The 27,319-nt window shown below is 40.8% G+C and overlaps 1 protein-coding gene across 5 annotated transcripts in view; it reads left to right on the top strand.

Annotated features, from left to right (window-relative positions):
- The window catches only part of THYN1 (thymocyte nuclear protein 1), a 79,177-nt gene extending 54,372 nt beyond the window's left edge, over positions 1–24,805 (top strand). For all 5 annotated transcript variants that reach the window (XM_053691516.1, XM_053691515.1, XM_053691513.1 and 2 more), the window contains one exon: positions 24,657–24,805. Coding sequence is in view for 1 of the 5 variants with exons in the window: in XM_053691518.1 (XP_053547493.1) it covers positions 24,657–24,703 (47 nt within the window). In the remaining 4 variants the exon portion in view is untranslated. The remainder of the gene's footprint in view (positions 1–24,656) is intronic.
- The last annotated feature ends 2,514 nt before the right edge of the window (positions 24,806–27,319 follow it).

The raw sequence follows: 27,319 nt of genomic DNA, 5'->3' as shown, positions 1-27,319 counted from the left end.
TTTGTCTACACTGTGATCCTATTGTTTGAATCGGACGTCTGCAAGGAAGGTGTGTGAGCCCAAAGAATCGGTGATTGGCTACAACATTCACGTGACTGCGGGAGTTTGGTGCACGCCATTGGTTGGTCTTCCGGGCGACGGTTGAGGTCCCGGTCTGTCCCACTAGGCACAATTTGGTGCCGCTGCGTTTGTAAGTATTCCATCTATATGTTACTTGAGCGTGTTTGCAGATTGTAACAATATTACCCTATGTCTGGCGCCTTCTTACCCTCAATCTAGATTCGCTCATTGTACCCCAAACAATTGGAAGAGCTGCCGTATTTTGGACTCGATTGGACTTTTTATCCGACATTACCTTCCGTGAGCGCACCTCTACAGGGAGTCCTAAAAAAACCCTGAAACCTATTTTATATACAGGGAGTGCAGAATTATTAGGCAAATGAGTATTTTGACCACATCATCCTCTTTATGTATGTTGTCTTACTCCAAGCTGTATAGGCTTGAAAGCCTACTACCAATTAAGCATATTAGGTGATGTGCATCTCTGTAATGAGAAGGGGTGTGGTCTAATGACATCAACACCCTATATCAGGTGTGCATAATTATTAGGCAACTTCCTTTCCTTTGGCAAAATGGGTCAAAAGAAGGACTTGACAGGCTCAGAAAAGTCAAAAATAGTGAGATATCTTGCAGAGGGATGCAGCACTCTTAAAATTGCAAAGCTTCTGAAGCTTGATCATCGAACAATCAAGCGTTTCATTCAAAATAGTCAACAGGGTCGCAAGAAGCGTGTGGAAAAACCAAGGCGCAAAATAACTGCCCATGAACTGAGAAAAGTCAAGCGTGCAGCTGCCAAGATGCCACTTGCCACCAGTTTGGCCATATTTCAGAGCTGCAACATCACTGGAGTGCCCAAAAGCACAAGGTGTGCAATACTCAGAGACATGGCCAAGGTAAGAAAGGCTGAAAGACGACCACCACTGAACAAGACACACAAGCTGAAACGTCAAGACTGGGCCAAGAAATATCTCAAGACTGATTTTTCTAAGGTTTTATGGACTGATGAAATGAGAGTGAGTCTTGATGGGCCAGATGGATGGGCCCGTGGCTGGATTGGTAAAGGGCAGAGAGCTCCAGTCCGACTCAGACGCCAGCAAGGTGGAGGTGGAGTACTGGTTTGGGCTGGTATCATCAAAGATGAGCTTGTGGGGCCTTTTCGGGTTGAGGATGGAGTCAAGCTCAACTCCCAGTCCTACTGCCAGTTTCTGGAAGACACCTTCTTCAAGCAGTGGTACAGGAAGAAGTCTGCATCCTTCAAGAAAAACATGATTTTCATGCAGGACAATGCTCCATCACACGCGTCCAAGTACTCCACAGCGTGGCTGGCAAGAAAGGGTATAAACGAAGAAAATCTAATGACATGGCCTCCTTGTTCACCTGATCTGAACCCCATTGAGAACCTGTGGTCCATCATCAAATGTGAGATTTACAAGGAGGGAAAACAGTACACATCTCTGAACAGTGTCTGGGAGGCTGTGGTTGCTGCTTCACGCAATGTTGATGGTGAACAGATCAAAACACTGACAGAATCCATGGATGGAAGGCTTTTGAGTGTCCTTGCAAAGAAAGGTGGCTATATTGGTCACTGATTTGTTTTTGTTTTGTTTTTGAATGTCAGAAATGTATATTTGTGAATGTTGAGATGTTATATTGGTTTCACTGGTAAAAATAAATAATTGAAATGGGTATATATTTGTTTTTTGTTAAGTTGCCTAATAATTATGCACAGTAATAGTCACCTGCACACACAGATATCCCCCTAAAATAGCTAAAACTAAAAACTACTTCCAAAACTATTCAGCTTTGATATTAATGATTTTTTTGGGTTCATTGAGAACATGGTTGTTGTTCAATAATAATTTAATCCTCAAAAATACAACTTGCCTAATAATTCTGCACTCCCTGTGTGTATATGTGTGTATATATATATATATATTAAATTTACACCGTTTCAGAATAACAACCTTTTTCTCCAGTCATGTGACTGCTATTGAAAAGTATTGAGAAGCAGTGCATTTATTAAAATAACCAGTAGGTGGAGCTGTCCGCTTGTGTTGCAGCAAAGCCAAGCAAGCTGAAATTAATCAGTTTAACCAGACCTGAGCTATCGAGCAGATTTCAAAGGAACAAGATCTTCCTGTCTATAAATCAGTCCAGATTGGAATGCATAGAAAGAACTGTTTGCAGAAAATGCAAGTGAAATCTGTGTTGTGTGATTATTTTATTAGGTTTATAATGCTGTTTAGCATTTAAAGTCTTAATTTCAAAGCTTTAAAAATAATGTATTAGGTGTTACTTATGACAATTTTGAGAGGGGCCTGGAACCTATCTCCCTCACTTCCCATTGACTTACATTATAAACTGGGTTTCAATTTGCAACAGTTTCGATTTACAACCATTCCTTCTGGAACCTAACCCTGGCGTAAACTGAGGGCTACCTGTGTGTGTGTGTAATATATATATATATATATATATATATATATATATATATATATATATATATATATATATATATATATATATATATATATATATATATATATATATATATATACACACAAATTTAACCATGTATTGAATATTTCTTTACGTATGAACCTCATATGTTGTATATGATTAATTCTCATATCACATATACTCATTAGTGCGATTATTTAGGAAAAATATTCCATAGTAATTACAGACAGCACTGGGGGAAGGAACAGAACATAATTAATCAAATGCTGTATATACCTACTTATGAACCAGAACAGATTTAATCTAACAGTCCATGTCATACTAGTCATACATGACCTATAGAATGTTCAAAATACTAAGGGAATGGTCTCACATATTTACAGAAAATACCAAACTTTGGCATGTCAGTAAATATTTCTAAACGTATAAAACACATATGTTATATATTAACTTTTATGTTACCTTTACACGTTAGTAAAATGCTCAAAGGTAAACTTCCAAATTATATGCAATTGACACTAGAGGAATAGAGCAGAATTTTCTATTGCTATGCATACCTATTTATGAATCAAAACAATATTTAATCTGACTATACAAGTAATGCTAGTCATGCAAGACCAATAAGATTTTAAAATCTATATATATGGTTAATCTCTGTATATATCACTAAGTATCCCGATTAGACAAAAAGATCTAAGTCCCTTCTCATATTTATACCAAGCGGGTGACTGGTTTCTAAAGTGAACATCCAATAAATCTCTCTTTTATTTAGTGTAATTTCCCTATTTCCTCCCCTTCTCCATACAGGTACAAAGTCAATACCTTGTATTGTCAGTAATGATGTATCTGAGTTGTGTAAATGTTTGAAATGTCTGGCGACTGGAGTATCTGATTCTATATCCTTTATTGAGCGTAAATGCTCTAAAAATCTGTCCTTCAGTGGTCTCTTAGCATTAAGCAAATTGTTCAGGTAAGAAGATAGACCACATGCGTAGTTGCGTAATTAATAAAGTAATTGATTCCATGTTCTTTCTGTGTTACCGTAGACTTAAATCTGTTACCCTCAGTCACGAAACCACACAAGTCGTGCATATCGGCCTCCTACATTTGTAGAATCCTTTCTGTTTCTGTAACCAACACTTGTTCATTTTGGGTTTCAAATCCGAGGGGGACAGATAGTTTGCTAATGTTTTGCATTTTTTGGGGATGAAATCACATTCCCCCCCCCCCCGTGTAATTTCCTTCAATATAGGATCAGAGTATAATATGGGTAATGATTCTCACACTATATTACAGATTTTGTAAAATTCTAAGCTATATGCTGTTATAAACTTAGGTTTGCATAATTTGATTTAACCCCTTAACGACACGCGTCGTACAGGGTACGTCTTGCACAAACTGGTCTTTAAAGACCAGCAACGTACCCTGTACGACGTTGGGGTTGAAAGCGGCTGGAAGCGATCCTGATCGTTTCCAGCCACTTTCCGGTTATTGTAGTGATGCCTCGATATCGAGGCATCACTGCAATAACATTTTTCCCCATCCGATGCAGAGAGAGCCACTCTGTGGCCCTCTCTGCACCGGACATCGATGCCGCGATCGTTGGTGGGTGGGAGCAGACGTGGGAGGCGGGTGGGCGGCGATCGATGGCTTACCGGTGGGCGGGATTGCTGGGGGGCGCGCACGGACGCGCGCGCGTGCACAGGGGAGGCGGGCGGGCGCGTGCACGGGGAGGGAGCGGGTGGGAACCATTACACTATGGAACAGTGGTTTCTATTTAGAGGGAGAGAGGGGGGATAAATATGTTAATCGAAGGGATCTGGGAGGGGGTGGGGGTTTAGTCTTGGGGGGGGGGAAGCTACACTACAGAAAAGTGGGGGAAAAATAAAAAATATACATTTTTTTTGTAAACTGGGTACTGGCAGACAGCTGCCAGTACCCAAGATGGCTCCCAATAATGTAGAGGGGGAGGGTTAGAGAGCTGTTTGGGGGGGGATCAGGGAGGTTTGGGGCTAAGAGGGATCCTACACAGCAGCATATGTAAATATGCTCCAAAAAAAAAAGAAGAAAAAAAAAAAGATACCTTTTATTTTAGTACTGGCAGACTTTCTGCCAGTACTTAAGATGGCGGGGACAATTGTGGGGTGGGGGAGGGAAGAGAGCTGTTTGGGAGGGGGATCAGTGGGTCTGATGTGTCAGGTGGGAGGCTGATCTCTACACTAAAGCTAAAATTAACCCTGCAAGCTCCCTACAAGATCCCTAATTAACCCCTTCACTGCTAGCCATAATACATGTGTGATGTGCAGCGGCATTTAGCAGCCTTCTAATTACCAAAAAGCATTGCCAAAGCCATATATGTCTGCTATTTCTGAACAAAGGGGATACCAGAGAAGCACTTACAACCATTTATGCCATAATTGCACAAGTTGTTTGTAAATAATTTCTGTGAGAAACCTAAAGTTTGAGAAAAAGTTAACATTTTTTTTTTATTTGATCGCATTTGGCGGTGAAATGGTGGCATGAAATATACCAAAATGGGCCTAGATCAATACTTTGGGATGTCTTCTAAAAAAAAATATATACATGTCAAGGGATATTTAGGTATTCCCGACAGATATCAGGGTTCCAATGTAACTAGCGCTCATTTTGAAATAGCAAAGTGCTACTTGTATTTATGGCCCTATAACTTGCAAAAAAAGCAAAGAAGATGTAAACATTGGGTATTTCTAAACTCAGGACAAATTTTAGAAACTATTTAGCATGGTTGTTTTTTGGTGGTTGTAGATGTGTAACAGATTTTGGGGGTCAAAGTTAGAAAAAGTGTGTTTTTTTTTTCCATTTTTTCCTCATATTTTATAATATTTTTAATAGTAAATTTTAAGATATGATGAAAATAATGGTATCTTTAGAAAGTCCATTTAGTGGCGAGAAAAACGGTATATAATATGTGTGGGTACAGTAAACGAGTAAGAGGAAAATTACAGCTAAACACAAACACCGCAGAAATGTAAAAATAGCCCTGGTCCTTAAGGGAAAGATATTGAAAAATGGCCGTGTCCTTAAGGGGTTAATACTGTTTTTGTTCTTTTCTTTGTTTTTGTATTTGAGCAATTCTTCTTCTCTGGTTAATCTATAAACAGTATTCTTTGCTTTATCCAGAACCTCTTGTGTATATCCTCGATCTTTTAATCTAGTCATAGTTTCATGTGCTTGTCTTTGATAGTCCTGTTCGCTAGTACAATTTCGTTTTATCCTAATTAGTTCTCCTTTCGGTATTGCCTTGACTACACTCCTAGGATGGCATGAGTTGTATTGTAAAATTGTATTTCCAGCCGTAGGTTTTCTATACATGACAGTATTAACTCTGTTTCATATCATCCACTGTGATGGTTAAATCTAAGAAATATACACTTTTATCACTCTGTTCATTAGTGAAACTTATGGCACAATTATTCTGATTCAAATATTGACACAAATTATTGGCATCGTCCTCCTTCCCATTGAACACAAAAAACAGATAATCAATATAACAATGAAAATGAACCACTTGGTCTCTATATGGATTTCTATCTCTATAAACGTGGGACAGCTCCCACCGACCCATAAACAGGTTGGCGTACGAGGGGGAAAATTTAGCCCCCATTGCTGTCCCATGCTTCTGGAGATAGAAATCATTCTCAAATTTGAAAAAATTATTGGTTAGCAAATATTCAGTTGCCCTCATAAGAATAGTTTTAGTGGCGGGTTCAAAATCAGTTTGTAAGTTTTTAGAAAATATTCAACAGCTGTCATGCCTAGTATGTGTTGTATGGGTGTGTATAGTCCAGAGACATCTACCACTATAAAACTATACGTAGGTTTCCATATAATATTTTCTAATTTTTTTTACTAAGTGTTTAGTATCTTGTATGTAACTGGGTAGGTCTTTAACTATAGTTTGAAGAAAGGAATCTACCAACTGTGAAAGGGAATCTATACCCGCAACTATGGGTCTACCAGGAGGGGACAAGGGATTTTTGTGGATTTTGGGGAGATAATGAAATACTGGGATGACCGGAAAGTCAGGAATTAATGCTTCTTGGACTGATTTGCTGATGATATTGTTCGCTTTTAAACACTTTAGTGGGATCTTCCTTTAATTTGGTGTAGACTTCGTTGTCATCTAGCTGTCTCTTGGCTTCTTTTTTATAGTCCTCCCTATTTAGTACTACAGTATCCCCCCTTATCTGACTGCCTAATTACGATATTGTCATCTTCATAGAGATTTTTTAGAGCAGATCGTTCTTGTTCTGTGAGATTACTGTGAGATTACTGTATCATCTATCCTTCCTTTTTGTTTGTTTTTTTACTCCTTAAGGACCTTAGTTTTTCTTCAATGGTCTTTTGACAAATATCCAGTGCCTTGTGTGTACAGGGTAGAAATATAACTTCTTCCTTAAGTGTTTTAAACATACTTCTTTCTCACTAAGTAAACCCGTATTGTTCTGCTCCCCTTCCTAGTTTAGTTCCTGTAAATCAGTAACACTCCACCAGTCAGAAAAAGTTAAATCATTTCGATACATATCATTTGGATTCTCATTTTGAGTCAATTTACATTTTTGTATCTGCTCATCACCTGAACCAAAAAAATGTTTGTGCAATGTTGTTTTGCGTACAAACTTGTTTATGTCTAAAATTGTCTCAAAAGGTTGAAGTGGTCTGCAGGAACAAAATTTAGACGTTTTGACAACACTAATTTCATTTTGATTCAATATCTTTGTTGATAAATTAATCACATCTGTATTTATGCATATTTTTTCTGCATTTTCTGAGATCTTGTAACATGTTTTTTGAATAGTCCCCATTCTTTGGGTTTCTTCCTTTTTGTTTTTGATGACTTGTTGCTCCTCTTTCCCCTTTTACCTCTATGGGTTTTCTTCTTCCTATGGGAAAAGTCAGCGTCACCCCGTTTTTTGACACTGTATGGGGTGCTTCTGACGTCATTATTTCTTCTACTGGTTTTAATACTGCTGGTATCACTGCTTCTTCTGTGACTTCTCCTTCAGAGGAGTCAAATTCATATTTGGGATCAGAAAATGTTAACACTTTATTTTACTTGTTGTTAAATTTACCCCCTCTTATTTTATTTTTGCTGTAGATATGGTTATATCTTGGTCTGGAGAAATCCTCCTGGCTCCACTTGTAAACCTGTTTAGTATCATAATCTTTCTTGTGCCTTGTCCTTTTCCTAGACTTATATTGCCACAGTTCCTGCTTAAAGGAATGCATTTTTGTTTCAATTTGCTTGTCATATTTCTTAAAGTCTTTATCCCCTTGGTAATCTTTGAGTTTATCTTGGATTTCCTTTAGTTCTATGCGCAAGTTATTGCGTTCCTTCTTATATTGAATCAATATATCCATTAAGGCAAAGGAGCAAGCATTCAGTATAGCATTCCATTTTGTAATAAATTCTGTGTCATTAACTACAAATGAAGGCAATTTGCAAATACGCAGCCCCCTGGATATGCGTTTCTCTTGTTTATAGCTCTTAAATTATTTTATATCTTTCCTGCACAAAGCATCAATCTAAAAAAAAAAAAGACTGTCCAGGGTATATACTATTCTGTCATAAAAGTCAGGTGTGTCCTCCTTAAAGCTTCCCAAGACATATGATGGTTTATTATTGTCCCCCATAGTCCCTTAGTATCTATTGTATTATATAGGTAAATATACAGACCCATGTATTGTTAATTTAAAGAAAGTCTACCATACTTTTACCATATATTGTCATTATTATTTTTTTCTTCCCTGTATTTTAAACTCTGAAATTTATAATTATGTACTCTCCCCTCCCTAGAGGGACTGGAGGGCATTTTGCAGGGTCCTGATCACAGATCCTGCAACATTCCATGCAGTGATTGTTTGATATGTACAGGAGCAGTACCTTGTACATTTTTATCAGGCAGTTTATAAATGAAATGCTCTGTTTTGTTAAAAAGTCATTTTTTTATTTATATAGTTTTATTGAGGTTATGAAACATATCAAGAAAAATAAGGTTAGATTGCATACAAATCTAGCATTCAGGGCCGTATTGGCCTACCAGGATACCAGGAGATTTCCCGGTGGGCTGCAGCAGTTGGGGCTGGAAAGATACAATTTAAAGGGGGATTAATGGATGCATTTGGATTGTAGGGTGCCTTTATAACATCAATCTGGAATTTTTATTTAATACAAAGTAATAAAATGCCATTCTGGGGAAGGAGTATCCCAGTATTCCCCTTTGAGAAAAATGGGGCATGTTCATTCTACCTACTCAACGGAAAATAGGGCTAGTCTTCATATTTTTCCAGGACTGTTTTTTTTTCCCAGTCCGACCCTGCTAGCATTCTGGTGTGATCATTCAACGTCCAACTGATGTATTAAAAGTTGAACACATGAAAGAATATTCTCGAGCTTAAGCAGCAGATTGGGACAAGATTCCATCAAGACATATCTTGTGCGTAACATTCTAAATGTAATAACCAGCAGTTCTGAACTTCAACACGTCCAATTACAAGTAATCAACCTATAAAAATAAAAGAGAACCTCTTATTATATTTTATTTTTGCTAGTTCCCAATGTATTGAACGGCCACTCTTGGACCCAAAAAAAAATAATACTTGGAAATAGGATTATCAGGGTTAGGGTGATAAGAGATAAACAGATATAAGCAACTATCGACACATTAGAATTGGTAGCAAGTTGTACATTAGAACTATGAAAATCAATACATTTATATGTAGACAAATATTATGGGTTATCTTAGTGTGTTGTCAAATTAGTTGCTTCTGAAGTAGCAAATTAAATAATAATTCAGGGATATAAAGTGTGGGATACATTTTCCATGATGGGGGGGGGGTGAACTAGTAGTGAAGGGTTAGATTCACTGGAGGGGTAGGGACATATGACTAGAATGACATACAAGGACTAAAGTGATTATCCTCCAGGGAACACTAGTATGTCAAGATAAAATGCTTACCTGATAAATGTATTTATTTCTTGACACGGTGAGTCCACGGGATCATCAATTACTGTTGGGAATATCACTCCTGGCCAGCAGGAGGAGGCAAAGAGCACCACAGCAAAACTGTTAAATATCACTTCCCTTCCCACAAACCCCAGTCATTCGACTGAAGGAAAAGGAGAGAAAGGAAGTAAAACAAGGAGCAGAGGTGCCTGAGGTTTATAAAAACAAAACTGTCTAAAAACACAGGGGGGAGGGGGGCGTGGACTCACTGTGTCAAGAAATAAATACATTTATCAGGTAAGCATAAATTTTGTTTTCTTTCTTATGACACGGTGAGTCCACAGGATCATCAATTACTGTTGGGAATCAATACCCAAGCTAGAGGACACAGATGATAAGGGAGGGACAAGACAGGTAACCTAAACGGAAGGCAACACTGCTTGAAGAACCTTTTCTTCCAAAAGAAGCCTCAGCCGAGGCAAAAGGATAGAATTTATAGAATTTAGAAAAAGTGTGCAAAGAAGACCAAGTTGCAGCATTACAGATCTGCTCTACAGAGGCCTCATTCTTGAAGGCCCACAAAGACACCGCCGTGGTGGAATGAGCTGTAATTCTCTTAGGAGGCTGCTGTCCGGCAGTCTCATAAGCCAAACGAATAACACTTCTCAACCAGAGAGAAAGAGAAGAAACAGTAGCTTTCTGACCCTTTTCAAGAAAAGCAAACTAACAAAGCAGAAGACTGGCGAAAGTCCTTTGTAGCCTGCAAATAGAACTTAAAGGGACAGTCTACACCAGATTTTTTATTGTTTTAAATGATAATCCCTTTATTACCCATTCCCCAGTTTTGCATAACCAACACAGTTATATATATTTACTTTTAACCTCTGTGATTATCTTGTATCTAAGCCTCTACAAACTGCCCCTTTTATTTCAGTTCTTTTGACAGACTTGCAGTTTAGCCAATCAGTGCCTGCTCCCAGATAACTTCACGTGCACAAGCACAGTGTTATCTATATGAAATACATAAACTAACACCCTCTAGTGGTGAAAAACTGTTAAAATGCATTCTGAAAAGAGGTGGCCTACAAGGTCTAAGAAATTAGCATATGAACCTCCTAGGTTAAGCTTTCAACTAAGAATACCAAGAGAACAAAGCAAAATTGGTGATAAAAGTAAATTGGAAAATTGTTTAAAATTACATGCTCTATTTGAATCATAAAAGTTTATTTTGGCCTAGACTATCCCTTTAAGAGCATGCACCACATCTAAGTTGTGTAATAAACATTCTATATGAAAAGAAGGATTAGGACAGAGAGAAGGAACAACAATTTCCTGATTAATATTCCTGTCTGAAACCAGTTTAGGAAGAAAACCAAACTTGGTATGGAGTGCTGCCTTATCTGAATGAAATATGAGATAAGGAGAATCACACTGCAAGGCTGAGAGTTCAGAAACTCTCTGAGCAGAAGAAATAGCAGTAAGAAACAAAACCTTCCAAGATAACTTAATATCTATGGAAAGCATAGGCTTAAACGGTGCCTGTTGTAAAACTTTAAGAACAAAGTTAAGACTCCAAGGTGGAGCAACTGACTTAAACACAGGCCTGATTCTGACTAGGGCCTGACAAAAGGATTGTACATCCGGCATGTCTGCCAGATGCTTGTGTAGCAGAATGGAAAGAGCAGAAATCTGACCCTTGAGAGGAACTGACAGATAACCACTTCTCAAGGCCTTCCTAGAGAAAAGACAAAATCCTAGGAATCCTGACCTTACTCCAAGAATATCCTTTAGACTCACACCAATAAAGATATTTGCACCATATCTTATGGTAAATACTTCTAGTAACAGGCTTACAAGCCTGAACCAAAGTCTCAATAACCGATTCTGAAAATCCACACTTTGCTAAAATCAAGCGTTCAAACTCCAAGCAGTCAGCGTCAGAGAAACAAGATTTGGATGAAGCAAGGACCCCTAAAGCAGAAGGTCCTTCCTGAGAGGTAGTCTCCATGGAGGTAGGGACAACATCTCCACTAGATCTGCATACCAGATCCTGCGAGGCCACACAGGAGCTATTAGAATCACCAATGCTATCTCCTCCTTGATCCAAGTGATGACTCGCAGAAGGAGCGCAAACGGAGGAAAGAGATGCCAATCTGAAGTTCCAAGGAACTGCCAGAGCATCTATCAGAAAGTCTTGAGGATCTCTCGACCTCGAACCGTTCCTTGGGAGCTTGGTATTCTGACGAGACGCCATCAGATCCAATTCTGGTAACCCCCATTTGGTTGTTAACCTGGAGAACACTTCCGAATGAAGTTCCCACTTCCGAATGAAGTTCCCAAGGGATGGAAAGTCTTTCTGCTCAGGAAATCCGCTTCCCAATTGTCCACTCCTGGGATGTGGATGGAAGATAGACAGACAGCAGTTGTGAGCCTCCGCCCACTGGATGATCCGTGCCACCTCCTTCATGGCTAAGGAACTCCGGGTTCCTCCTTGGTGGTTGATGTAGGCCACTGAGGTTATGTTGTCTGTCTGGAACCTGATGGAATGGGCTGAGGCCAAGCCATCAAGGCATTGAAGATCAGTCTTAACTCCAGAATGTTTATGGGGAGAGCAGATTCTTCCTGAGACCAAAGTCCCTACGCCTTCAATGAGTCCCAGACTGCTCCCCAACCTAGCAAGCTGGCATCCATGGTCACGTTTACCCACGAAGGTCTCTGGAAACATGTCCCCTGGGACAGATGTTCTTGGGACAGCCACCACGGTAGAGAGTCCTTTTGTAGCTTGATCCAGAACTATTCTCTGGGATAGATCTGTATAGTCCCTGTTCCACTGAGCAAGCATGCATAGGTGCAGAGGTCTCAAGTGAAACCAAGCAAACGGAACTATGTCCATGGAAGCCACCATAAACCCAATTGCCTCCATGCAGTGAGCCACTGACGGCCGCACCTCCGACTGTAGGGCCAGGCAAGCGGACAGATTCTTTGTTCTTTGGACCTCTGTCAGAAATATTTTCATAGACAGGGAGTCTATAATGGTTCCTAAAAAGGTCACTCTTGTAGATGGAATAAGAGAGCTTTTCTCCACATAGATTTTCCAACCGTGGGAACGAAGAAACGCCAACAAGACTTTTGTATGGGATTCCGCTAGTTGGAAAGACGGGCCTTAACCAGAATGTCATCCAGATAAGGCGCCACTGCAATTACCTGAGCCCAAATTACCGCCAAAAGAGCTCCCAGGACCTTTGAGAAAATTCTGGGGGCTTTTGCGAAGCCGAATGGAAGCGCTACAAATTGAAAAGGTTTGTCTAGATAAGCAAACCTCAGAAATTTGTGATGATCCCTGTGAATGGGAATGTGCAGGTACACATCCTTCAGATCTATGGTAGTCTTGAATTGACCCTCTTGAATCAGGGACAGGATGGATTGGATAGTCTCCATCTTGAAGGACGGTACTCTGAGAAACTTGTTTGGTAGCTTCAGATCTAGAATAGGTCTGAAAGTTCCCTCTTCCTTCTCTTTTTTTTTTTTTGAACTACAAACAGGTTTGAGTAAAAACCCAGACCCTATTCCTGAGTTGGTACCGGTACTATCATTCCCCAGAGGGAAAGATCCTGCACACATTTCAACAACGCCTCTCTCTTTTTATCTGGTCTACAGATAATCTTGAGAGGTGGAACCTGCCTCTGGGAGGAAAGGTTTTGAACTCTAACTTATATCCCTGAGAAACAATGTCCACTGCCCACGGGTCTGGGACATCCCGCTCCCAAACCTGCGCAAACTGAGATAGCCTGCCCCCCACTTGAGCCAATCCTGGATCGGGGGCAACCCCTTCATGCTGACTTGGAATCAGCTGCAGGTTTCTTGGATAGCTTCCCCTTGTTCCAAGACTGGCTAGGCATCCAAGAGGACTTGGATTGTTTTTAATGACCTGTAAGGAGGCATCAGTAATAAAGGAATTGGCTAACTTAAGAGCCTTAATCCTATCCTGAATCTCTTCTAAATGGGTCTCAGCCTGAAGAGACCCCGACAAGGTGTCAATGCCTACCGACGGTTGTCTATAGGATTGCTCCTTCCACTTTGGAAACTGTCTGTCATGATTCCCTGATGGATTTAGCCACAGGGAACATTTTCTTGAAAACAGGAGAGGGGGAAAAAGGGATTCCTGGTTTCTCCCATTCCTTAGTAATTATTTCCATGGCGCGGTCTGGCACTGGAAACACCTCCCCAGGCGAAGGAACATCAAAGTATCTATTAATCTCAGCCTTTAAAAACACTCCATTCGGAGCCTGAGAGGAAACGCAGGGCACTGCATGTGACGTAGCTACAGATTGGGACGTACAGGAAAGAGGCTGTGACAGAGCCTGAAAAGCCTCATCCTTAGGGAATTGTGGCTCAGTAGCAAAAAGTTTGTTTTTGTACAAAATAGTTCTCAATACAGGAACTACAAAATGGTAATGGGGGTTCTACTTGGGTATCTGAACAAGTCTGCATGCAGCAGAAGGCATAGATTCTAGGTCCATATTGCAAATAATTTTTACACACTCAGAATAAAGAAAACGTCTTAATTCTACAAGGTGTACTGTCTCTTTAAGAACAGAAACACGCTCACCAGCGCTACTTAATAATCAATGCTGAATTTTTATTACAAAAGAGGCTATTAGTGCACTGTACCTCTATCCCAAGCACTTCCAGAGCTAACAAAACAGTGCTAAATAAACAAAATAAACCCCACGGCACACTCTACACCTCAGCGCTAAGCTGAGTTGTCTACCTGCTCCTCCCGATGTGAACGGGACTCTTCCGAGCAAGGACTTTCCTCAAGATCCTCCCCGACTGCAGAGAAACTTAGACAGCAGGAGAAGCCATTATAGCTCTGCAGAGAAACTTCCCCGGACAAACAGCGCCAAAGAGCCGCATGCTAAAGGCAGTAGCACGCCCCCTAATGACGTCACACATTCACACTGCCAGAAAAACGGCAGGGAACCATGAATTTCTCCTACATTGGTGTGTCCGGTCCACGGCTTCATCCTTACTTGTGTGATATTCTCTTCCCCTACAGGAAATGGCAAAGAGAGCACACAGCAAGAGCTGTCCATATAGTCCCCCCTCTGGCTCCGCCCCCCAGTCATTCTCTTTGCCGCTCTGAACAAGTAGCATCTCCACAGGGATGGTAAAGAGTATGTGGTGTTAGTTGTAGTTTTATTTCTTCTATCAAGAGTTTATTATTTTAAAATAGTGCCGGTTTGTACTATTTACTCTACAACAGAAAGTGAAGAAGATTTCTGTTAAAAGAGGAGTATGATTTTAGCAACAGTAACTAAAATCCATTGCTGTTCCCACGCAGGACTGTTGAAACCAGAGAACTTCAGTTGGGGGGAACAGTTTGCAGACTTTTCTGCTCCAGGTATGAATAGTCTTTTTTTTCTAACAAAACATGGTAATGCTAGAAGACTGTCATTTTCCCTCATGGGACCGGTAAGCCATTTTCTTAGACTCATAACAGAATGAAGGCTTATAAATGGGCTCTATACTGGTTGACACTATTGTGGGCTAAATCGATTGATTTATATAATATTTATATGATTTTTGGAGTGTTTTTGTGATTGAAACACTTTTGGGAACGTTTTTATTACGCCAGGCAGTTGGTTAGACAGCTAATCTAGTCAGGAAGGCCCCTTCACTCTGGTATGCAGAGGGAGGAGGCCTCATTTTCGCGCCTCAGTTGCGCAGTTACTTCTGAAAGCAGTGCATGCAGCTTCATGTGAGAAGGTCCTGTGGACATAAAAACGATTTCAAAAAGGCTTATTTCTGTGGTGAATAATCCCCAAGGAAGGTAAAGGCTGTGGCAGGGACTGTAGTGGGTTCAAACTGGTAAATTAAACAATTAGCTCCGGTTTGCTCATTTAAGGGGTTAGAGACTTGAAATTTGGTGTGCAATACTTTCAAAGCATTAAGACACTAGGGTGGAAATTTTGTAAAGATCGGATATTTCCTTCATAGTTTTTCAAGCATGCAGAAATAAAGTGTACTCTTTTTATTATTTAAAGAGACAGTAACGGTTTTGTTTAAAAACGATTTTATTGCATTAATAGCCTGCCAAAGTCTGTCTAACATGTCTATACCTTCAGATAGCATATGTTCTGTGTGTATGGAGGCCAAGGTGGTTCCCCCTTTAAATGTATGTTCAAATTGTGCCATGGCGTCCATACAAAGTAAGGACAGTACTGTCACATTTAATAAGGTTGCCCAAGATGATTCTTCAAATGAAGGTAGTGGGGATAGTTCATCATCCTCTCCTTCTGTGTCAACACCAGTTATGCCTGCGCAGGCGACACCTAGTACATCTAGCGCGCCAATGCTTGTTACTATGCAGCAATTAACTGCAGTAATGGATAATTCTATAGCAAATCTTTTATCCAAACTGCCAACATTTCCCAGAAAGCGTGATTGCTCAGTTTTAAATACAGAGGATGAGCAAGTGGGCGCTGACGATAATTTATCTGTTATACTCTCAAACCAGTCTGAATTGGCAGTGAGGGAGGGTCTGTCTGAGGGAGAAATTTCTGATTCAGGAAAAGTTTCTCAGCAGGCAGAACCTGATATTGTGGCATTTAAATTTAAGTTAGAACATCTCCGCGCCCTGCTTAAGGAGGTGCTAACTACGCTTGATGATTGGGACTCTTTGGTGATTCCAGAGAAATTGTGCAAAATGGACAAATTCCTAGAGGTCCCTGTGCACGCTGATGCCTTTCCGATACCCAAGAGGGTGGTGGACATAGTAACCAAGGAGTGGGAGAAGCCAGGTATACCTTTTGTCCCACCTCCTATATTTAAGAAAATGTTCCCCATTGTCGACCCCAGAAGGGACGCATTGCAAACAGTCCCGAAGGTGGAGGGGGCAGTTTCTACATTGGCTAAGCGCACGACTATTCCAATTGAGGACAGTTGTGCTTTCAAAGATCCTATGGATAAAAAATTGGAAGGATTGCTTAAAAAGATATTTGTTCAGCAAGGTTTCCTTCTCCAACCAATTTTGTGCATTATTCCTGGCACCATGGCGGCGTATTTTTGGTTCGAGGAACTAGAAAATTCGCTCCATAAGGAGACTCCATATGAGGAAGTCATGGACAGAGTTCACGCACTAAAGTTGGCTAATTCTTTTATTTTAGATGCCGCTTTTCAATTGGCTAAATTAGCGGCAAAAAATTCAGGTTTTGCAATAGTGGTGCGCAGAGCGCTTTGGCTAAAATCTTGGTCAGCGGATGTGTCGTCCAAGACAAAACTGCTTAATATTCCTTTCAAAGGTAAGACCCTTTTTCGGGCCAGAATTGAAGGAGATTATTTCAGACATCACTGGGGGAAAGGGCCATGCCCTCCCACAGGATAGGCCTTTCAAGGCTAAGAACAAATCTAATTTTCGTTCCTTTCGCAATTTCAGGAACGGACCATCTCCTAACTCTGCAGCCTCTAGACAAGAGGGTAACGCTTCCCAGCCTAAACCAGCGTGGAAACCAATGCAAGGCTGGAACAAGGGTAAACAGGCCAAGAAGCCTGCTGCTGCTACCAAGACAGCATGAAGGGGTAGCCCCCGATCCGGGACCGGATCTAGTAGGGGGCAGGCTTTCTCTCTTTGCTCAGGCTTGGGCAAGAGATGTTCCGGATCCCTGGGCACTAGAAATAGTCTCTCAGGGGTATCTTCTAGAGTTCAAGGAACTTCCTCCAAGGGGAAGTTTCCACATGTCTCGCTTATCTTCAGACCAGATAAAGAGACAGGCATTCCTACATTGCGTAGGAGACCTATTAAAGATGGGAGTGATACACCCAGTTCCAACAGCGGAACAAGGTCTGGGTTTTTACTCAAACCTGTTCGTAGTTCCCAAAAAAGAGGGAGCTTTCAGGCCAATTCTGGATTTAAAAATTCTAAACAAATTCCTCAGAGTTCCATCATTCAAAATGGAAACCATTCGGACGATCTTACCAACAATCCAGGAGGATCAATATATGACTACCGTGGACTTAAAGGATGCATACCTGCATATTCCTATCCACAAAGATCATCATCCATTCCTGAGGTTCGCCTTCCTGGACAAACATTACCAGTTTGTGGCCCTTCCATTCGGTCTAGCCACTGCTCCCAGAATTTTCACAAAGGTGCTAGGGTCCCTTCTAGCGGTTCTAAGGCCGAGGGGCATTGCTGTAGCACCTTACCTAGACGACATCCTAATCCAAGCGTCGTCTCTTTCCAAAGCAAGGGCTCATACAGACATTGTTTTCTCACGGGTGGAAGGTGAACGTAGAAAAAAGTTTCCTGTCCCCGTCCACAAGGGTTCCTTTTCTAGGAACAATAATAGATTCTGTAGAAATGAAGATTTTTCTGACAGAGGTCAGAAAGTTAAAGCTCCTAAAAGCTTGTCAAGTTCTTCAATCTATTCCTCAGCCTTCCATAGCTCAGTGCATGGAGGTAATAGGTTTAATGGTTGCAGCAATGGATGTGGTTCCTTTTGCTCGAATTCATCTAAGACCATTACAACTGTGCATGCTCAAACAGTGGAATGGGGATTATGCAGACTTGTCTCCTCAGATTCAAGTAGACCAGTTAACCACAGACTCACTTCGTTGGTGGTTGACTCAAGATCACCTGTCTCAGGGAATGAGTTTCCGCAGACCAGAGTGGGTCATTGTCACGACCGACGCCAGTCTTTTAGGCTGGGGCGCGGTCTGGGACTCCCTGAAAGCTCAGGGTCTATGGTCTCGGGAAGAGTCTCTTCTCCCGATAAACATTCTGGAACTGAGAGCGATATTCAATGCGCTCCTGGCTTGGCCTCAACTAGCGAAGGCCAGATTCATAAGATTTCAGTCGGACAACATGACGACTGTAGCGTATATCAATCATCAGGGGGGAACAAAGAGTTCCTTGGCGATGAGAGAGGTATCCAAGATCATCAAATGGACGGAGGATCACTCCTGCCATCTATCTGCAATTCACATCCCAGGAGTAGACAACTGGGAGGCGGATTATTTGAGTCGTCAGACTTTCCATCCGGGGGAGTGGGAACTCCACCCGGAGGTCTTTGCCCAGTTAACTCAACTATGGGGCATTCCAGACATGGATCTGATGGCGTCTCGTCAGAACTCCAAGGTTCCTCGCTACAGGTCCAGATCCAGGGATCCCAAGGCGACACTAGTGGATGCATTGGTGGCGCCTTGGTCATCAACCTAGCTTATGTGTTTCCACCGTTTCCTCTCCTTCCCAGGCTTGTAGCCAGGATCAAACAGGAGAAGGCCTCTGTGATTCTGATAGCTCCTGCGTGGCCACGCAGGACTTGGTATGCAGACCTGGTGAATATGTCATCGGCTCCACCATGGAAGCTACCTTTGAGACAGGATCTTCTAGTACAAGGTCCATTCGAACATCCAAATCTAGTCTCTCTGCAACTGCCTGCTTGGAAATTGAACACTTGATTTTATCTAAGCGTGGGTTTTCAGATTCAGTTATAGATACTCTGGTCCAAGCCAGAAAACCTGTGACTAGGAAAATTTACCATAAGATATGGAAAAAATATATCTGTTGGTGCGAATCCAAGGGATTCTCTTGGAGTAAAATTAAAATTCCTAGGATACTCTCCTTTCTCCAAGAGGGTTTGGATAAAGGGTTGTCAGCGAGTTCTCTAAAAGGACAGATATCTGCTCTGTCTGTTTTGTTGCACAAACGTCTGGCAGCAGTGCCAGATGTACAGGCATTTGTACAGGCCTTAGTCAGAATCAAGCCTGTCTACAGACCCATGACTCCTCCATGGAGTCTAAACTTAGTTCTTTCAGTTCTTCAAGGGGTTCCGTTTGAACCTTTACATTCCATAGATATTAAGTTACTATCTTGGAAAGTTCTGTTTTTGGTTGCTATTTCTTCTGCTAGAAGAGTTTCTGAATTGTCTGCTTTGCAGTGTTCTTCACCCTATCTGGTATTCCATACAGATAAGGTTGTTTTGCGTACCAAACCTGGTTTTCTTCCAAAAGTGGTTTCCAACAGGAATATTAACCAGGAAATAGTTGTTCCTTCTCTGTGTCCGAATCCAGTTTCGAAGAAGGAACGTTTGTTACACAATTTAGATGTGGTCCGTGCTTTAAAATTCTATTTAGAAGCAACAAAGGATTTCAGACAGACTTCATCCTTGTTTGTCGTTTATTCTGGTAAGAGGAGAGGGCAGAAAGCTACAGCTACCTCTCTTTCTTTTTGGCTGAAAAGCATCATCCAATTGGCTTATGAGACTGCCGGACGGCAGCCTCCTGAACGAATTACAGCTCACTCTACTAGAGCTTTGGCTTCCACATGGGTCTTCAAGAACGAGGCTTCTGTTGATCAGATCTGTAAGGCAGCGACTTGGTCTTCTCTGCATACTTTTGCCAAATTTTACAAATTCGATACTTATGCTTCTTCGGAGGCTATTTTTGGGAGAAAGGTTTTGCAAGCCGTGGTGCCTTCCGTTTAGGTAACCTGACTTGTTCCCTCCCTTCATCCGTGTCCTAAAGCTTTGGTATTGGTTCCCACAAGTAAGGATGAAGCCGTGGACCGGACACACCAATGTAGGTGAAAACAGAATTTATGCTTACCTGATAAATTTCTTTCTCCTACGGTGTGTCCGGTCCACGGCCCGCCCTGGCTTTTTAGTCAGGTTTAAATTTTTTTTTTCCATACACTACAGTCACCACGGCACCCTATAGTTTCTCCTTTTTCTCCTAACCGTCGGTCGAATGACTGGGGGGCGGAGCCAGAGGGGGGACTATATGGACAGCTCTTGCTGTGTGCTCTCTTTGCCATTTCCTGTAGGGGAAGAGAATATCCCACAAGTAAGGATGAAGCCGTGGACCGGACACACCGCAGGAGAAAGAAATTTATCAGGTAAGCATGAATTCTGTTTTTTTTTTATTTACACAAACCCCCAAATTAGACGCTTACTGAGCCACATGAAAAACTGATAAAACAATCTCAGTGATCTCCCTCCTTCCACCACACAATACCCTGCAACCTATATAATTCCTGAGCACAGGAATAATTGTCCCACAAAGTGCAGTCCCATGTATAATGTAGTGCCAAATTTTCTTGATAACTAAGATATAAAAAGCATGGCACTTACCTGCACTCCTGATTGTCCACCAGACGGACCAGTCCTGGTATGAGAGTAAGCCACTCCTCACAGGAACCTAGGAACAGAAGAGATGAACCGCCTAAACTTACTGTGTCATTCTGGCAAACTGTTAGGAAAACCCAGTGGGGCCCACCCCACAAGTTCCTAACTGCTTAAAAGCCACCACAGCCCTGCTGAAGAGACGAACGTGAAATACAGCTAAACCCAAGTGTCAGGAAGATCAGAGCAAGCCTGCTCTGGTTTCCAATAAAACAAAAAAAATCTTGATAGAAGAATCTAATCAGACACCTAAAGACTTCACCTCCTTCTTGCACTAGAGGCAAAGAGAATGACTGGAGTTTGTGTGAAGGGAAGTGATATTTAACAGCTTTGCTGTGGTACTCTTTGCCTCCTCCTGCTGGCCAGGAGTGATATTCCCAACAGTAATTGATGATCCTGTGGACTCACCGTGTCATAAGAAAGAAATGGGTATCATCTATTTTACCATCTATAGATATATTCCCACAAATCATCTACCAAAGGGGCCCCGCTGTCTCGGCCGCTGACAACGTGGCTCCATTTAAATTCTGAATAGTGAGGAAATCTACATAGGGGTAGCTAGAAAATATTGTGCCTAACATAGTCCATATAGGTATATGAAAGTAGATACAGGCAACTATGGATTTGTCTAACAGTAGCAAATATATAAAAGTTCTAAGGGCCACATTAGGAGGGACTAATATAAAGCCAACGCATACTAATGTGACTGTTGGTATTGGAGCCAACTATAGTGTGTATATATACATCATCAGTGTTATAATATGGACTTCTACACTAAGTGAGAACTATAGGCAAGATAAAAGCCTCCAACACTCTAGTAACATATACATATATTGATTGTCAATCCTCTGCAATCTCTTAGCATTAAAAATAGGGGATATATTGTGCTCCAGAGTTATATGTAATAAACATCTAAAACAGTAAACGCATAACTATATGTGTAAATCAAGCAGGGTATTAGTAAACCTTTTCAGCCATATAAATATGGTATTTGAAGGGGCCAGAGTGTCCCAAACTCAAAGTTCTATTGCTTGGGGAGAGGGGGGAAATAACTTCTCTAACCCACTCCTGCTCTCTTGGTTTGGAGAATATATCCTCTATGTCTCGCGTTCCAGCAGTATATGTTACCAACATTAATTGGATGGCTTTTCCAGTTTCCAATTAAATATAAAGTTTTTTTCAGGAGAATAGACCGGTGAGGCAGTAGAATTAAGAGCTCCTTGAGAGCAGCAGTTGGAGCAAAAGGGAGTCCTGTAAAATTGTGGCTATGAATATGTCCACTTGGAATTTGTATTGCATCTGTAGCTTCTGCCAGAGGACTCTGTTCCACGGTTGGAACTTTCTCTAGCACTCGTTTCGTGGTATCCACCATTTTCTCCTCCGGTGTGATTTTATACCACTCTGAGGTGCGATTGATTAGGATCTCTTCCTCCCTATATGCTTGGGAGTATTCTATTCCGGCATCAATTTTTACCTTCCTGGGTTGCAGTGCAAGTTGCACTAGTCTCGAAAATGCTAATAAATGTCCTATGGAAGCTCAGAAAATGGTCAGAGAGAAAATCTAATTTTCCCATATGTCTAGAGACTCCATAATCTCTCGTTTTCTGTGAGATCTTGGGTATAGGTACCGAGTCCTTTAGGAATCCAATCGAGATCTTTTTGGAGGTAAATCCCCAGGCATAAGGACGCTCTGGTGGCGTGATGTAGGGCCTGCAACTCGGCCGCGTCTTACAATGTTCTGTCGTGGGCTGGCCACTATCTGAAAACTGCGTTCTAGTTAAGTTGTGATGGGATGGTACTGTGTCTTTGTTTTACACTGCGTGCGAGGGGAATAACTTTCCGCAGGGAATCTCTGGGTTTCTTTACCTTGTTAAGTAACTGCTTCTCCAGATCTCATATCAAGCAGACTTCAAAGTACAGCTAGGGTGCCACGTGGGTATTAAGATGGCCGCTCCCTAATGGCTGCTGCGGTTACCTTAGCAGGGGTAGTTGCTGTCTGTCTCCTTTAGTCAAGCTGCTTCCTATGTTAAGAGTGTTTATTATGCCTCCCTAGAACATAGGCCATATCTTAGTAGAAAATTGAGCTGCACTGAGCGGTCAGAGATGGATAAATTGTCGGCACAGGTCCGGAGCTGTTGTGCTATGTGACCGCTCAGATGCAGAACTTGCTCTGCCCCCATTAAAAAAGCACTTATTTTTAAACCACTACTAACACTCTAATCACTTTCAAGTATATAAGTTTGCAATGAGAAAACATTGTATCCAGTTCAGGTGATTATGGACTACATACAGTATGTTTTCTAAGTGAGGCCATTCAAATCTAACTGAATAACCATTTAAATTTAAAGAACTGTTAAAAGGAAGAGTCTACTTGAATTTTTTTTTTTATTGTTTTAAAAAAATAGATAATCCCTTTATTACCCATTCCCCAATTTTGCATATCCAACACGGTTATATTAATATACTTTTTTACCTCTGTAATTGCCTTGTACCTAAACATCTTCTGACAGCCCCCTTATCTCGGTTTTATTTACAAACTTGCATTTTAGCGAATTAGTGCTGGTTCCTGCATAACCCCATGGGAGTGAGCACAATGTTATCTATATGGCGCACATGAACTAGCACTGTCTGGCTGTGAGAAGATAATAAAATGCACTGAGATAAGAGGTGGTCTGCAGGGGCTTAGATTCAGAGGTTATAAAGTATATTAATATAACAATGTTGGGGAATGGGTAGTAAGGGCATTATCTATATTTTTAGTCTGAAAATTGTGAGTTTCCAATTCTGAAATTACTGTGCACACTGCAAATTTCACAAGCCTAACCCGGCTGCATATCTGTTCCTAATTGGCCTCAGAGGTGCTATGATCTGCAAAACTATGCCTGGTTGTTAACAAAATGACAGTGGCCAGTTATTTCTTGGATTAGCTCCTCCAACTAAAGCAAGTTGTAGGGGAATAGATATCGAAAGACGGTAGCAGCGATCAGAGCGTGTATGTATCCAGAAAATGTTCACACTCAGCGTAAATGTCAAGTTATTGCAATGCTGCCAACAATTCTTTTAATAACAAGGTGTTTTTGTCCCAGTGATATCCGTTCATGACACATGCACACTTAAAGGGACAGTCTAGTCAAAATTAAACTCCATATGAAAAAGCCACACAAGATGTTTTGCGCCAGTCCTCTAACAGAGGGAGATACACTCCAACGTATTGAACCACTGCAAAAAGAGACAGAAATATATACAGAAGTCACACACCTGGTGTGCTCCAGTTCAGATCCTGATCCCTTCTCAACTAGTGATTGGAGGATACTTGCGTATGCCACGACTCAGCAGCAATGTACCATGACTTGTATGTAGTTTTGACTATGTGTTTAAACACACAGTGAAAAAAGGGTATTCAATTAAAAATAACAAATAATCTGCTTTAATGAAAATACATTTGTTGAGAGATTCATACAACCTGTATTAGAATCTTTCTGTTTGGCCACCAGATGACAAGTTAAAGAATGTATAAAAGCTGTCTGTACAGCCAATAATGCCTCTGTTACCAGACATGGTACATTCTCCAATAACAAGAGTCACCAATTATAAAATTTCCTTTCATGTCTGTTTTACAACTTAAGTATCGCACATAGTAATAGAAAAACTTAATTGGCTTTTTGTGACTGCTTAGGGCTCACTCTTGTGATATTTATATGTAATTGCAGGGATTAAGTAACCAGTCTCCTCTGCAGCATTTCTGTCCCCTGTTTTATGTTCCTATTCTGCAGTTCACTGTAATAAGGAAAAAACATTTTAATTAAATAATAATAATGTTGTTATTTTATAATTACATAAAAAGACAATTTAATTTCTACAGGACAACATTACTGCAAGTACATTTCAATATGCTAATTTTATTAAATCTCTAGATTTGAGTTTCGTATTAAATGCTCATTTTAATTATATATATTTTTTCATTTTACAGAGGAATTTGACTATATTTTAAGCTTGGAGGATCAGAAGAATTCGTAAGATTGAGCAAAACATACTCATGTTTTAATCACCAGTTATTTTTATTAAAATAAAAATGTTTCTATTTTTGTCTTTTTAAATAAATAAATTTAATAAGATGTCTGTATGACTGATGCTCTATTTATAATTTCAGAAGTTTGTATCCACTTTGATACCCTCCAGTAGCATTTCAGTTCTGTAGGCACCAAAACCAGAATTTATCATTAGAAGATCCAGTAATGCTTAGCACTATCACAGAGGCATGTTTTTCCTAACACGTTTCACTGATCACCTGTCTACTTTATCTGAGTTGTGTCTCTGTATATCAGACCTCCTCTAGATATACCGTGCTTAATATTATTCTTCCCAGATTTATCTCCAGTTACATAACAAATAGATCAAATATATGGTCATACAAAAAGGAAATATATAGATATAGTAAAACTTTGTTTATTTGTCTTATGTTATGTGGTGGAAATGATAAAAACATAATTTCTCTTGTAAGATGTATCGAGTCCACGGATTCATCCTTTACTTGTGGGATATTCTCCTTCCCAACAGGAAGTGGCAAAGAGAGCACACAGCAGAGCTGTCCATATAGTTCCCCCTCCAGCTCCACCCCCCAGTCATTCTCTTTGCCGGCTCTAAGCAATCGGAAGGGTAAAGTGAATGTGGTAGAAAGAAAAAAAAATTGCTTGGAGATTGAACGCCTAATTCTATCAAAGCGTGGTTTCTCTGAGTCGGTTATTGATACCCTGATTCAGGCTAGAAAGCCTGTCACCAGGAAAATCTACCATAAGATTTGGCGAAAATATATTTTTTGGTGTGAATCCAAGGGTTACTCATGGAGTAAGATTAGGATTCCCAGGATACTGTCTTTTCTCCAAGAAGGATTGGAGAAAGGATTATCAGCTAGTTCCTTAAAAGGACAGATATCTGCTTTGTCTATTCTTTTACACAAACGTCTGGCAGAGGTACCAGACGTTCAAGCGTTTAGTCAGGCTTTAGTTAGAATCAAGCCTGTTTATAGACCCGTGGCTCCGCCATGGAGTCTGAATTTAGTTCTTTCAGTTCTACAAGGGGTTCCGTTTGAACCTTTACATTCCATAGATATTAAGCTTTTATCTTGGAAAGTTTTGTTTTTGGTAGCTATCTCTTCTGCTGGAAGAGTTTCAGAGCTATCTGCTTTACAGTGTGATTCACCTTACCTGGTTTTCCATGCAGATAAGGTAGTTTTGCGTACCAAACCTGGTTTTCTTCCTAAGGTTGTGTCTAATAAGAATATTAACCAGGAAATTGTTGTTCCTTCTCTGTGTCCTAATCCTTCTTCGTAGAAGGAACGCCTGTTACACAATCTTGATGTGGTTCGTGCTTTAAAGTTCTATTTACAAGCAACTAAGGATTTCAGACAAACACCTTCATTGTTTGTTATCTATTCTGGTAAGAGGAGAGGTCAGAAGGCGACTGCTACCTCTCTTTCCTTTGGCTGAAAAGCATCATCCGTTTGGCTTATGAGACTGCTGGCCAGCAGCCTCCTGAAACAATTACTGCTCATTCTACCAGAGCAGTGGCTTCCACATGGGCTTTTAAAAATGAGGCTTCTGTTGAACAGATTTGTAAGGCAGCGACTTGGTCTTCGCTGCATACTGTTTCCAAATTTTACAAATTCGATACTTTTGCTTCTTCGGAGGCTATTTTTGGGAGGGAGGTTTTACAAGCAGTGGTGCCTTCCGTTTAAGGTGCCTGTCTTGTTCCCTCCCTTCATCCGTGTCCTAAAGCTTTGGTATTGGTATCCCACAAGTAAAGGATGGATCCGTGGACTCGATACATCTTACAAGAGAAAACAGAATTTATGCTTACCTGATAAATTACTTTCTCTTGTGATGTATCGAGTCCACGACCCGCCCTGGCTATTAAGTCAGCTAGCTTTTTTGTTTAAACTACAGTCACCACTGCACCCTATGGTTTCTCCTTTTTCTTCCTAACCTTCGGTCGAATGACTGGGGGGTGGAGCTGGAGGGGGAGCTATATGGACAGCTCTGCTGTGTGCTCTCTTTGCCACTTCCTGTTGGGAAGGAGAATATCCCACAAGTAAAGGATGAATCCGTGGACTCGATACATCACAAGAGAAAGTAATTTATCAGGTAAGCATAAATTCCTTTTTTTATACTTACCTGATTAATTATTTTCTTTTCTGGCATGGAGGGAACACAAATCTATTCAATTACTAGTGGGAATTCAACTCCTGGCCGCCAGGTGGAGGCAAAGAACACCCTAGCAAAGCTTCAAGTATCCTCCCACTACCCACAATCCCCAGTTATTCAGCTGAGGAATTATGGAAAGAAATGAAGACACAAAGGGTATAGAGGTGCCTGAGGTTTAGAAAAATGACAAAAAGCCGTCACTCCATGCCAGGAAAGAAAATAATTTATCAGGTATGTTTTCTTTACAATTGCATGAAGAGTCCACAAATCCATTCAATTACTAGTGGGAACCAATACCAAAGATAGAGTCCACATAATTAAATGGAGGGATACACAAGACAGGCAAACCTAAACAGAAGGCACCACTGCTTGAAGAACTTTCTTCCCAAAAGAAGCCTCAGCTGAGGCAAAAAGTATGCAATGATGACAAAGT

This window comes from Bombina bombina, chromosome 8 (genome assembly GCF_027579735.1).
Source record: "Bombina bombina isolate aBomBom1 chromosome 8, aBomBom1.pri, whole genome shotgun sequence".
NCBI lineage: Eukaryota > Metazoa > Chordata > Amphibia > Anura > Bombinatoridae > Bombina > Bombina bombina.
The sequence above is the reverse complement of the archived record's forward strand: the minus strand, read 5'-3'. Positions and strand labels throughout refer to the sequence as shown.